Source organism: Aptenodytes forsteri, unplaced genomic scaffold (genome assembly GCF_000699145.1).
Source record: "Aptenodytes forsteri isolate BGI_AS27 unplaced genomic scaffold, ASM69914v1 Scaffold242, whole genome shotgun sequence".
Classification (NCBI taxonomy): domain Eukaryota; kingdom Metazoa; phylum Chordata; class Aves; order Sphenisciformes; family Spheniscidae; genus Aptenodytes; species Aptenodytes forsteri.
The window spans coordinates 3,522,113-3,536,897 of record NW_008795253.1 but is presented as its reverse complement, the minus strand read 5'-3'; the positions used below and the strand labels follow the sequence as shown (position 1 = coordinate 3,536,897).

General features: G+C 35.1%; 1 protein-coding gene across 1 annotated transcript in view; it reads right to left on the bottom strand.

Annotated features, from left to right (window-relative positions):
- Nucleotides 1-14,785, bottom strand: part of SLIT2 (slit guidance ligand 2) — a 282,933-nt gene that overhangs the window by 93,079 nt on the left and 175,069 nt on the right. The window contains exons 6-10 of the mRNA XM_009279136.1: nt 9,917-9,988; nt 5,891-5,962; nt 2,974-3,137; nt 2,429-2,440; nt 488-626 (exon numbers count right to left, since the gene is read on the bottom strand). Coding sequence (XP_009277411.1) covers nt 488-626; nt 2,429-2,440; nt 2,974-3,137; nt 5,891-5,962; nt 9,917-9,988 — 459 coding nt within the window. The remainder of the gene's footprint in view (nt 1-487; nt 627-2,428; nt 2,441-2,973; nt 3,138-5,890; nt 5,963-9,916; nt 9,989-14,785) is intronic.

Below are 14,785 nucleotides of genomic sequence, written 5' to 3'. Positions count from 1 at the left end.
GCAGAAAAGGCCTTGACCCTGTGTCAGCACTGCTCAGCAGTAACGAAAACCTCCCTGTATTATCAACACTGTTTCCAGCACAAATCCAAAACACAGCCCCATACCAGCTACTGTGAAGAAAATTAACTCTATCCCAGCCAAAACCAGCACAGCGAGCAACTGTGAAGACAACGGGGTTTATAGCCTGCAGTGAAAAGCCACTTACTTGCAGAAAAGCAAGTATTCCCAAACTCTTTCAAAGTCAACTCAGAATGCCATTTTAACTATGGATTGTGAGCAGTACATACAAAAGTAACTCATAAGAGAACATAAAGGTCTTACATATTTTCATATACCTGCATATTCCTTTTATATCTGAATTTGAATGTGTATTTCAAAACTCCTTCCTACCCGGTATAAGCATGAATTTATACAAATAACAAAAATGAATACGTAGGAAAGAACTGTTTTCTGCAAGTTCACAGAAAAAAAAAATCATATTACGCACATTTCAGTAATAGTTTCTGGAAGGTTCGTTGGGATCTCAGTAAGGCCTTTCCCACGACAGTCCACAATGTTGTTACTACAGGTGCATGCAGTAGGGCAATGCAAGACACTGCAGGAGGGAGCCATGAAGGATTGGTGACCTGCGAAGGAAAAGAGTTTCTCATAAAATTGCACAATACTGTCAAACAGTAGTCCAGTTTACCTCAACAGTAAAACATCACATTTTACACTTCCTTGAAAAATATAAGGCAGAACTTATAAAATAAACATTGTAGCCCATCAGTACTTTTGAATTGCATTAATTTAAATACCCAATTAATAGCAACATGTTGACACAATACTGAGAGATGAAAGACAAATGCTCGACTACTGTGCTAGCATTACATCATTTTTCAACTTCTTCAGCAACTTGCATTCAAAATCATCTTGTTAAAGAAGACTAAGCCTGATCCATTTTTCAGGTATATTTTATTTATTCTGTGGTTTTAAAAAACAATTATTGATTTATTTAGTTTTCAGAATTTTGTGTAGTATTAAAAATGCATGTCAACAGAAATGAATGAACTTTTCTACAAAAACTGAAGGTGTCCTGCTAGTTATGTTCTGTTCTGCAAATACTTATTTGAGTGTTGTCCTTCAGTTATATATCACTTACAGCCAAGTTTGGAGTTATGATGTTTTCATTCAATCGCACAGAAATAAATAGAAGCTTTGACTTCACAGCTCATACTCTCACTCTCTGTGTTAGCTCAGCAGATTTCTTCCCAATCTTTCCACAATCTACCATTCTTACCAAATCAGGCGGCTATTTTACATGACTCCTCCCCCCAAGTTCTTGTGCTGTATGTTAAACTTGGCATTTATAATTGCATTTAAACATAATTACTTCAAATTTAGATATGTTTTAGAAAGTAAACAACTTATTATATTTTCCTGCAAATAGACAGATCGCACATTTTATAATATATTAATGTACTCATTCTTGTATCGATTTAATGATACAGAATTGCTGTTTTGTACAGATACAGAAAGGCACAAAGGGATGAGAAAGGCACGAAGCCCTCTTTTTCTTTCTTTTTTTATTAAGTTAAAAAAAGCTAGAGACTTTTGAAATTCTCAGGGAAAAAAACTTCTTGACTATGAAACCACAACTTACTAAGATCTCTCTCACTGTATTTAATGTCATATATTAACATAGGAAGGCACAATCTAAGTTGCAGCCAGTGTTGTTCCTACTTACTACTTCAAATAACAGCTGCTCAAGTTTTAAATTACTGAAAAGGTTAGTCTTTTGAGATAGTACAATATAATAATTTGATTTCACATTTTTGTACATGCTACAAAAGTACAAACAGCTGCCAAAACTAGTAACACATACTACTCTTTTTATACTAACAGGCAGGAAATATTTCACCTGCTTCTATTAAACAAAAATATAGTGATCCAGAGAGAAAACATGGTTATTCCCCTTCCTCAAAATCAGCATTATAATGACCAAGTTATAAAATTGTTCTTGACACCTGGGCTCTGCAGCCATACCATTTACAAATAAGTTACATGAAGTAATCTTGTTAGGAGCCCTTTTAAGTGTACATAAAGGTAGAATTAATGGTAAGAATACTGTCAGCATTTGCCGTGTGAAGATGGCAGTGCCTTACACTTTGATGTCAGAGGCTGTTTAATAAGGACAGAACATTGTGCTCTCCATAAAACTCTTTTAAAAGCATAGGTCTGTGCAAATTTTGGCATATTTGGCAGTAAGCTTCTGGGGGTCTGCAGAAAATCGACCAGTAGAAACAACCCTGCTGAATCACTGAAAAGACAGATAGCTATATTCCAGCTGGTTTTTAATGTTTTTGGGGAAACTTGAAACCGTAGTCAAAGTTTACAGAAAATTTTAAATCTGAGTCTAAAAATATTTAAATAAGAAAGATAAACTTGCCTTCTTCCTCATCTAGAAGATATGAATAAAGGAAAAAAATTGAATAGAGAAAATGTGATTAGTAATGAACCGTTAGTAATTTCATTATTTCATATCAGAAAATAATCTGATGCACTAAAGCATACCAATAACATTCAGAAAGTTACTTAGGGATTCAGAATATTATTTAAACTGCAGAAAATAACAACAAGAAAAAGCAACAACCTGTAAAGTTAAAAAAGAATAATTCCTTATTACTAAAGGCCTTATGTTCTCAGTCAGTGCACCTTTTATCTCATTTTCCACATCTCTCCCCAGCAATTATACTTTTAGAAGGCTATATACTCTGTGTGAATGCAGCATTTACACAAAATTTGTAAGGACAGAAGCACCCCCACACAAGATACAAATAGTGATAAAAATGATTAGTTTATTTTTTAAAAAACATTAATGCTTCGATTATGCAAAAGCTAGCAAAAGTCAACACGCAGCATTAGCAATCACCACTGAGCTGTCGGTAGGTGTGTTTTAAAACAGGACTTGGTGAGCGAATCTGTTTCCCTTACCACTGCAGACAAACTCCCGTTTTTGGACCTCGGCTACGTTGTGTCCCCGGAGGTGGGACGGCCCCATGCACTGGGTGTAGAGGCCGACCCGCGGCCGCTGCCGCAGCCAGTCGGACAGCCAGGCCAGGTGGCAATCACAGTAGAGGTTGTTGGAGTGAAGGCGACTGCATGGAAAGAAACATGTCAATACCTTTAAATTAGGAAGAACAAACAGAAAAGCCACCAATTTGCCCAGCCCCCCCTTCAACAAGCAACTATGCCAATTTATTAATAAAAATTGCTAGTGAGGAATCAAATTTTCACATCTTTCACTGAAAGTCTAGGAGTTAAATGCTAATAAATAAAACTATACAAGCAGCAAAATCACTTTTTATTTGTGGTCTAATTAATTGGAAGAAAAAAGAAGGCTTCCTAATAAAGTAACCTATCTGTAGTTTCATTCTCTTGTCTAAAAGAAATAAGTAAATATGCAATAGCTTGAAAGCTGCCGTGGGACTCTTTAGTCCAGATCTGTATAAATAGTGAATAAGACAAAAATGTCTCAAGTAAATTGCCCTATATTGATAATATACTGTCAGAAAAAAGAGTTAATAAAAGATTTGGTTTCCAATTAGATATATCTGTAAGTCTGGCCATTATTAGTCTCTATAGAAACAGCCTGCAAAATCCCTTTAACAGGTCATACTCATTTTCTGCTGAACAAGACAGAGTAATAACTCAATATAAAACACCTTCTTTCACATCCCTTTTCTGATTTCCTCTCTTTTTGTTTAATCACAGAAAGGGGGATTAGCTGCTTTTGGCTCCTAGGGACCTGCGTTCTAAGCAATGCCTGAAATTAAAGGACCAAATGGCAGCAAGCGATGGAATTAAGTCAGTCGCCTCTTTGTTGGCAGGGTCCGATACAAGACCATGGCTCCTTGCCAAGTGGCAAAAAGCACTTTGCATTGATAAAATATCAGGCAAATGTATTCACTAAATTAGGTAAATTACTTTTCTCTGGCTCTTACTTTTCTCTGGCTCTTACATTTTCTCAAACTACAGAAAAGGATGTCCGCAGCTATAAATCAAATCCTTACTCAGAATCATCCATAACAGAGTAATGTCATTTTGGTCCTTTTTAGCTGATGTGCTCAATCCTAACTAAATAACTGGAAAGGAAGTGCAAGAAAATCAGAATTTAGACAAGGGGTCTAATTAATCCATTAAAAAAAAAAATCTGTAAAGCAACATGAAATGTGTGATTAACATAAACAAAAGATTTTAACTCACTCACTTTTTTTCCCCATAAATGACTAGAAATTAAAGGCAATGTATTTTCCTGTACTAATTCTTGGGTGGGTGCTTTGCAAATATAGCAAAATACAGCACACTCATTCAGTACAATCTGTAGCCAGCTGTAGGCAAGAACACCATTGCAAATCAGAACTAATGCCGCTGAAATCAATACGGTTATACAAGCATATTCTGACTGCAAATAGGATGGTACAGCTATAATCTAAGACTCTGTGTGTCCATTTTCTTTTGTTTCTAAAATAATTTTTCAAAAGATGAAATATCCCACCAAAAAAAGTGTAAATGTTGCTAATTTGATTCACTGTAATTTGTGGTTCAGAATATAAACTGTATTTGAAGGTTTGAAAGAGGTACAGACATTCATGTTTTCAAGTCTCAGACCCAAAAGAATGAAATGAAATTCTATTCTCAAAATAGAATCGAGGCCACCAAAAGCCCATGGTCAGCACTATTTAAGTACTCTTGTATTTGTCCAAGCAAGAACAGTTACAATTCTGTTATGAAATCCACAGAACTACTCACCTGCGTGAAGTTTCTTCAGTTACGAATGGTATGTTAACTCAAGTGAATAGCCCTACTGATTTCAACACAGTTGTGCAACCCAACATGCGTAAAAGAAAATGGACAGGCTCTTCATAAAAGTAGTTCTTTAACAGTAAGAGCTACTCTTGAACTCTGATAGAAAAATCCCATTCATTTTTGATTCCCACTTCATTGGAAACTCTGTTTGAAAGAGAGTCTCAGGACTAAACCTTGATATATTCTGGTTTTGCCATTCAACACAATATACATTTATTCTTAGTTCAGTATAAACATACAAAAGAAATAACCCCAAACTGTACTTGCATACACACTCTTTTCACTGTGTTTTGTTTTAGAAGCCTGAAGTGTTCGGTGAAAGTCATAACCTCTAAAAATGGGGACCTTATTGTAAATGCTGACACAACTTTAATTATAATAGCACTACCGGATGATGCTATAATTTTATGTTACAAAGAATGTTGGAGAGCCAGTTTAGTTTAATTAGGTCTGCTAGCAGTACAGTAATAAAAGCATAAAGATTTCCCATTTATCACATCTGACAGCCAATCAAAGATTCTTCCATGTTCCTAAATGAAATGTGACCCATTCGATAGCTCAAAGTAAAACAAATTTTTGACTTTCAAAAAACATCAATTTCTTTCTCTATACAGCTGTAACATATAAAAGAGAATCCCCCCTGCCCACATCTTTTTTGTTAGAAGGTGAAGCTTTTCTCTGACTGAATACAGCACTATGGAAAACCCATTCGGAAAAAAGCCATGAAACCATTTTCATAGACTTGTTCATTCCACATCCTAAAAAAGCTGATGTAAAAGGATGCAACAGCTTCTTTATCTCCTGAGCCCCAAGTATCAGCTTTGGGGTCACTTGTTAGCTTTACCTTTCAGAATTAGCTGCCATACACACACACACAGACTTCACACTCGTCAACCTTATGATACCTCAACATTTTTTTTAATTGAGCTTATGCTTTCTTTGCCTGTTCATGTATTTATAGACCGCTGACAAAACTTGATAGAGGTAAAAATGATATACTGGACTAATGAAAATGGCAGCCAGTTTCAGTGGGACTACTTACAATGTTCTGAGTTTGGGCATATGGTTGAAACTTGCCACGGACAGTCGAGTGATGTTGTTATTGTTGAGAGTGCTATGAAGTCAAGAAGAAGCATATTAACATGTTACAGTTATGTCACATTCACTACACTTTTAAAAAAGGCATAGCTAATGAAAGATCATGGTGTACTGTTTTTAGGGATGGGTATCAGGAAAAAACCCATGCTTTTAGATACACTTTTCCTCCCTGTTCAATCCCTGGTAAAACACTATGGTTTGACCATTCCATTAATAATCCTAAGTAATTTGAGGTCCCAGTAGCTATGCTTCACTCAAATTGAGCTTCCACCAATGTTGAGAACATCTATGGCATTCAAGCTAAGCTTGCCATCCTGATGTAAAAAAGAGAGTTCCTGGAGAAAACGCCTTGATTCTAGGACTCTGGTTTCTCTTTCTAGGTTCTGAGAGTCCCTATTTTTTGACAGGATACAAGTACAAGATCTGCCTGTTTTTTCAAGAATTTTAGGAAAAGATTAACTTTGGGCTGCAATTAGGTTTTACATGGAACAGAGTTGCTATAGATGATCCAGAGCTGCATGAACAATAGGGGAGCTTCTGCTATACAATGGAAGGAGTCAGGAATCTTAATACTCTAGCAAACTAATAATTTAAATTTTAGACAAGGTGCCTGGAACTTGAGTTAGGAACTAGGAACAAATCTTAGCCAATTGTTGGCTAGCACAGACCCATCATACTCGGTAAGTGTGGTTTGTAAAGATAATGAAACTTTATGAACGATCCTGCAGTTAAATATTGTATTTAGGCTGCAAATAAAATGCAAACAAGCTTGACTCCAGAACATGGAAACAAGCGATAGAATTTATGGTTTTGACTTACAGATTACTCATTTGAGCAGAATGGAGAATGTGCTCTGGGATTTTAAACACGTAACTATGGCACTAATAAATAATATTTCCCACTGACCAACCCTTTTTTTCCCTTTTGAAACAAAAAGTGGTTTACTTTTTTCTTTTTAAAAAAAAAACAAAACACAAATTGTAAATTGTGCTCATTTTGAGTAAATTTTTAAGTACTCTCTGATCCTGAAACACAGAAAGGTAAATTCACAGCAACCTGAACAGGATCGGGCTGTACACCTCCACATTAACCAAGTAATTAATTACTGGTGCAATGTACTGCATTCTACCTTTGTGTGCTTACTCACTCCACGTCCTAAATGTTTTCTTCACTGTGCATAAGAGATCTCCCCTGTGTGCCCTTAGGGCTACATAAACAAAGAGGAGAATAATCAAAAGAAGAAGAAAAAGGGAGAATCATGCCCTTTTTCAAAACAGAACAAAATGAAACAACATAAAATGGCCAAGTGCAAAAGGTGCCTTAATGAATAAATGACAATCAGTAAATCTTGGCAGGATTTTCTTACAAGGTCCACATGGTAAATGACAGCTCCCATAGCTCTTCTTGCATGACTTCATACAAGGCTTTGAAATCATATCATTTCAGTGAAGGGAATGGAAATCAGTACATATTTCCATAGCTGTTAGCTGTTTAAAGAAGGTATGTCTACAAATGTTTTAATTTTCCATTTCAGGTGTTTGACGTTTGCCTTGCTATTTTGTATACATGAGATTAATTTATTTTTGCAAGGGTACAGAAAAGTATCAGGAATAGATGTAAGGGATATATAAAAAATTAAATAATTTTCATAACTATTTGTATCTAATGATGAAAATGCTTGATTTCATTACAGAGATGTAATTAAAAAAAAAGTTGGCTCAATACTTTTACCTAAGCGTTACACACTATTGCAAAGAGTGTGATGACTGAAAGATATTTTTTTAATTTCTTAGATACTTTAATTTTTTTAATATGACAGCACTATATATTTTCCCATAGTAATTTTTTCCCTAGTACAGCAGATTTTCCCTTAAAAAGAAAGAGAAAAAGAAAAAATAAAATTTCACAGAAATTCACAGGGAGGATTATACCTATAATTGCTTTCGTCTTTCAGAATTGTCCAGATTTCAGGTTGATTTTGTATCTTTAACACTAACAGCCTCTAAGACTCCACAATTATTTAACCAATATATAAGACCTGTTACTTTGGTAAACATTTCAAACTGTCACTGAACAGGACTATAACCTAGGTAACTTTAAAGATTATTTAAAAGCTTTATCATATACTTATAGTTTGAAGTAATATACACATTCTGTGCTTAGAATAATTAACTACAAATGAAAACAAAATACGTAGTCTTATATGCTACTCAGTGCATATACAGTATGGTCTGATCTACTTATCTTTCATTCTTTAAGCTGTATTGGAAAGGAAGCCGAATTAGATACAAACCCTTCAGTACTGTTCGAAATATCTATCTCAATTTTTTAAAAACTTAATCTCTACATCATTGCTTATCACATAACTCGGATAGTGAACATTTAGTTGTATATTTGAACAATGCTAATATTCTATGTATATTCATTCACAAATTTCTACCTACTTTTTCAGCAGACTATTATTTCAACAGAGTTTTTTTTTCTTTTGCATTCATTGAAATTGATGTGACAATTTTACCACTGACTTCAACTGGCAAGGATGACCTTTTTAGAACACTAAAAATTGCAAGCATTAAAAAATGAAGAAAATATTGGATTTTTTTTAAAAATATACATTTAACACAATCACTTGTAAAGAAAGGTTAGGATTAAAAACATAATAACTAGATTAAGCCAACACTAGAAAAGTTATTCTGTCATATATATGAGTTCCAAAGATAAAAATCTCACAGAACATCAGGTTTACTGACAGACAATCAACAATTCATCAACTTCACAATTAGATGTAATATTGAACCTACAGTACATTTTACATGGCTTTATACCAAAAAGTTAACAATAGGCTTGTTATTCTATAATTACAACATAAAAAAAAAATCAAATTTAGCTGTCAGATCCATTCACTCATGAGGTAAACCAACTATTGCTTAATAATAAAAAACTTTACCACCAGCAGCTCACATGTTCTTTAGTTTTTTGGACATATAGACACATCTACTGCCAAAGAGGCTTCTTTACTTCAGAATCTTAAGAAAAAACAAAAAACCAAAACCCAACAATAAACCCCTCCCTCACCCCCCTCAAGGTTTTGTGATTTTCTAAGTGTGATTCAAACTACCATGAAGTAACTCACCGATACACAGTGTCTTTCACTTCTCTTAACGTAGAAAGCCCAGAAAAAATGTGACATTTTGACTGACAGATTAAATATTTCAGGAATGTGTCCTGTGCCTCAGATTCTTTGGGAACTGCGGCACTTTGCTCATTACAGTAACTATTTTCAGGTCAGAGGTCACTGATGATAATTTTGTTACCTTTAACCTCACTGATGGCCACTTTGAGACAGTGAGAAAAAGTATGCAAAAGAGTATTGCAATACTAACCTTCAGTGACATTAAAAAGATTTTTCTACACATATATATATTTATACATATAAAATTTGAAATGTTAAAAAAAAGCAGTTAATGTGGACATGCTAAACGACTTAACACATAACAGTAGTGTTTGATAGAAAAGTGCCTCTTTGAAAATATCCAGATTGTCAAATATATATAGTATATTGTTCCTTAAACAGAGTCTGAAAGACCAAATCGATGTCGGAGTATACAACAAAGGCAATCCTGAAAATGTTCAGCACTTCAACAGTGATGGATAATTTACAAAATTAACTGGACTCATTAATACTGCCCCTCCCCATTTTAAAAGGAAACATATTCTTTTCATATAGTATCTGCCATCTGATTTTTTTTTTTTTTTTAATTTTTTTTAATGGCTGGTTTTCCAGAGTAGAGGAATATCTCTGCCTCTCCACATCTTTTTACCATTTTATAGCACATCGCAGTGGATTATTTTAAGACATCTTTTCACTAGACCATCCTGACACTAGGCTGCAGTTCATAGATAAGCTTTTACATTAGTACTCCCCAGATACTGAGCTCTTGCTACAAGTAAGAGATACAGGAATACTTACAGCACTTCCAGGTCGCGCAGAGCCCTGAACGCCCCATCTTCAATACAGCTGATCTGGTTGTAATCCAGTTGCCTGTTAAACAGATTAGGAAGGTATTTGTAAGGGAGACGAGCACTGGCAGCGTTAGGTGCAAAGAAAGCCTCCTGAGGGGCCGGCAGAGCTAGGCCACACTAACTGAAACGCTCTCGCAAATACGCTCGTACGCTTGAGACTGTCACACAGCATGCTGGCCTGGATGCTGCCACAGAAATCCCTTTTTGTTCTGAACTGTCTGCACAAAACAGCAGCGCTGGGAAAGCTCCAGTAAATAATAACTGCACCTTATATTAAATGCCAAAGGAATGCAATTTCATTACATCAAGAAAAGCTATCCATTAAAAGCTCTCAGCGTCATCTTGCTGAAACAATTTCATTAAGGTAAAGGACGGTAAATCACTTAATGTCACACGCATCCCCTCGGTGACCTAACAGAATCCATTTATCAGAGCAGCCCCGCTGCATGTTAATTCCACCTGCCGTGGCAGGGACCAGCAAGAGACACCACTTTTAGGGGTCCCTCTGCATGCGTGCACGCCTGGACCGGGTGGGAGGTGTGGGGGTGTGTGTGTGTGATTTAGAATAATTATCTTCTGGAATATTTCTAAATGTAGAAATAATAGTGTCCAAGGTATTTACATACTTGGTTACTTATGTCCTTTAATTCTGCTCCAAATGAAACTAGTATTTCTGCTGTAACCTTCAGTATGTGGTTTTCTATGTTCTTTGTGCTCTCTGCAATTATATGCAGATAGGATGTTGTAACGGAGCACTTGAATTCTGGACATAAAACTCAGCAATCCATCCCATACATTATTAATCTTTAAGTATTAAGTTATGAAAAATTTACATTCATTTCTCTGAAGAATATTATTACTTTTTCAATTCAAAACATTGATACAGTACATACTGCCCAAAACAAAACGTCTGCTGAAATTAACAACCATGCAAATACAAAATTTTCTCTGCTCTCTGCAATTATATGCAGATAGGATGGTGTAACGGAGCACTTGAATTCTAAACTCAGCAGTGGGAGGTGTGGGGGTGTGTGTGTGTGATTTAGAATAATTATCTTCTGGAATATTTCTAAATGTAGAAATAATAGTGTCCAAGGTATTTACATACTTGGTTACTTATGTCCTTTAATTCTGCTCCAAATGAAACTAGTATTTCTGCTGTAACCTTCAGTATGTGGTTTTCTATGTTCTTTGTGCTCTCTGCAATTATATGCAGATAGGATGTTGTAACGGAGCACTTGAATTCTGGACATAAAACTCAGCAATCCATCCCATACATTATTAATCTTTAAGTATTAAGTTATGAAAAATTTACATTCATTTCTCTGAAGAATATTATTACTTTTTCAATTCAACACATTGATACAGTACATACTGCCCCATTAAAAACGTCTGCTGAAATTAACAACCATGCAAATACAAAATCCCAGTTTCTCTGCTGATAAAAGCTTTTCCTATAAATACTGCCACACGTCTTGTGCATTTCAGGGCGCGACTTGCAAAGCAAACATGATACAACCTCACTTTAAACAACCAGAAGATCTTCTCCAAGCCGGTAACTTGTCAGTGTCAGATAACATGTACGAGTAAATGTGTGTGAACAATACTAAGAAAATGAACAAAATACAAATGAACTCTGCACTTCCACCTTCAATTATATATTAGCTAGCAGGGCTAATGAGGCTTTTACTAAAGCGTCTTCTGCGATTCTTCTGAATCTATGATAATGTTTCACTTTATTAATAAATCATCACACCCACTGTTGAGTGTAATGTACCAACTTCTATAAAGTTCTTCTAGTTTCATCCACATTTTTCATCTGAATTACTACTACACAGGAATAAAATATTGTCATAACTGTAACAGTGTCTGTGTTTCTGTGTACTGAAAGCTAAATGCAAACTATCATTTCCTGAATATGATCTTTAATCATTTTGGTGCAATGTTACAGCACTACTGCTGCAGTGTTGGAATATTTAAGACTACTTTCTCAGGCTCCTTCAATTTTTACTAATGAATTTCATTTAACAATTAAGTTAATAGCCTTTTTATTTTCAAGAGGTGAAATATATATACAGTACAGTTCTCTAACCTCTTGAACGATTTATCAAAGCTATTTAAATTAGTACAATGGCATGAAATGTTACCCTTGACACAATACAAAAGAGAAATTGTTTCCAGACAAATTGGAAAAATCTTTTAATGCCATCAAATTTGCCTAATGCAGTCTGCAGGTTAATCTGTAAAAGGGTGAGCTGTATGTTTGCCCATATCTTATTATCCTTAGCTGTCAATGTATAAATCAGTGCTGACACAGCTTCTTCTAAATCATCCATATTATACACAAAGGAAAATATTTTAACTGTAGAGAAAGCACTTGAGCAAATCCTGTCCTACACAAACTGAAAGGCAGTTTTCTTCCACTAGACTGGCAGCAGTTGTGGTGAACCTGAAAACTTTTGGACTTCTTCCTTTAATGAGTCACCATGACCACTACCTTAGTGAAGGGTGAGTTGTTTTCGTTTAAATCTTCTTAGCAGAAAGATTACTTTGTTTGCACTGAACTAATTAGTTGGTTTCGGTTTGGGGGAAAGGAATTTTGCAGGTGGGAGAGGAGAAATATTTCCTAGTTTTATAAATTACTGTCTTTGAAAGGTATTACCGTCTTTATGTTTTATATGATCTTCCATCAGTTCCGACCATTATAAAATGATCAGACACACACCTTAAAGAACAATTGGCATGATACATATTTTTTAAGCTATGAAAGGTACAGGACTTTGAAGACTGTGTGCCTGTCTTGCATAGCAATTTATGGTATTTGTGTTAAGGTAATGATATCCACTGCATATATAATCCAAACAGAAAGTTAGACAATATTTCACAACCAGTAAATCATTAACTTATGATGTCCCTCTAACGGATATACTGAAGCAGTCTGAATTTTTTTGGATAACACCGGTTCCTGATAGCAAGTTGTGTGAGTGCTATGACTTAAGACGTAAGCAAGAATACGAGAGAAAAAAAGCACATACTTCTCTAATTTTAAGTTATGTTTTATAATTTGTTTTTAGCATGACTTTCAAAACCACACATAAATCTACAATACTATAATGAAACTTTTCTCACCACTAACTTATTGAGCATGCCAATAATCCTAACTCCATTTTAGAAAGCTTTTCTTTCCCCCTGAGAGTTTCTTTTCTTCTTTTCAAATTATTAAAACACCCTGAGAACAGAAGCTGATCAGACGTGGACCAGCATGGCCCATCCTCATCCTTTCCCTCTCCCCAGCCTCTCTTCATCATCTTCCCCCCTGCCCCATTTCCATGTTGGGTCTTTTCTATGTGGGATCTCTCCATCCCTTTGGAAAGTCGCTATTCCTTTCTGCCCCCTCTTCCACAAAGCAGCTGATTACCTTTGGCAGTGCCGTTCCTGTAAAGCTCATAAAATGCTGTCACATTCAAAATCTTTCCGATGTCACAGAGAATTAAATAAGTTTTGCACCCGTATCTGCAGCATTACCTGGGTATTTCATATACTTACTAATCTTCTGCTATTTGAAATGTTAATGTTTATGTGAGTTCAGCTATAAGAACTAGTAAGAGCTAAATAAAAAGCATTCACCTAATAAGAAAATGTCTGTTTTAAAATGTTTTTTACTCATTGCTTTTGCTGATAAATCTTACACTGTAGAAACATGTTGCTAACTTTTCTTCCCTTTTAGCATATGTTGTCTACCAGATAAGGATAAATAAATATCTGAAAATAAACCTTGTTATCCCACAAGAAGAGCATTTAATGACTAACAGAAGATGTTGCATACATTTGAAAACTACTACCCTCATACAGAAAAATGTGTCATCTGACTGACAGAAAACCTTCGCTACTCATTCATAGAGGCTGCGTTAAAAGTTGGGACAACTTCAGCCAATCTGTCTGCTTTACTCTCCTGTTCTTCACGGCTTGAGGACACCCCGTGGTCCCATGCAAGAGAGGTACTGTGCAGCTTTACATTATTCTCCTTTGTTCCAAAATGATTACATTCCCTTAGTGTATCAACTTAATGGTAAACATTGTTTAAGAAGTCATCAGAAAAAGTCAGAAGCCTTTCTAGATCCCTATGGTAGCTTCCTCTCCGGTAAACAATTAGAAAATGTTTCTAGTTTTAGCACATTGTATGCTGGATTTCATATCATTAAAACTTTTCCTTGGGAAAAGAACAGAGTGCACAATATTTATCACTGCAAGACAATTTTTGGAAACAGTCACTGTTTTTAATTTCTCCTTGTATTTTTTACAACAGAACTGACTTATGTTTCTCATTTCTCAATTCCCTTCTCAGTTTCAAGAGGAATCAATAATTTCAGAGGCATTAGTTGAGAAAGATGTAACAAAATCATGTTAAAATTTATTCTAAGGTCTTATCAAACTTCAGAGAACTGCTTGTTTCCCGTGACTATTTATTGAGATTATTCTTTCATTTGGAATTCACGTGCTTTTTTTTCTACTTGCCATTTATTTTGCTAATGTAGTTTAATTTGTTCTTTGCTAAATTTTCCATGTAAAACATTTTGAATGACTTTTTTTTTTCCTAATGTACATAATATAGCAAATGATTAACCTTTTTCTTTTATCCCAAAATTAAAAAGCAAGACTTACAAATACTTCCAAGTAAGGCATACTTACTGAATAAACTAGAAGAAAAGGGAGAACAGATCTATAGTTCAATAGCTCCATCCCCTCAAAATTATTTAGCACTCTACTTGGTTAAACCCACAAGTATCTTAAAGGAGCAAAATAAAAAAAAAAAAAT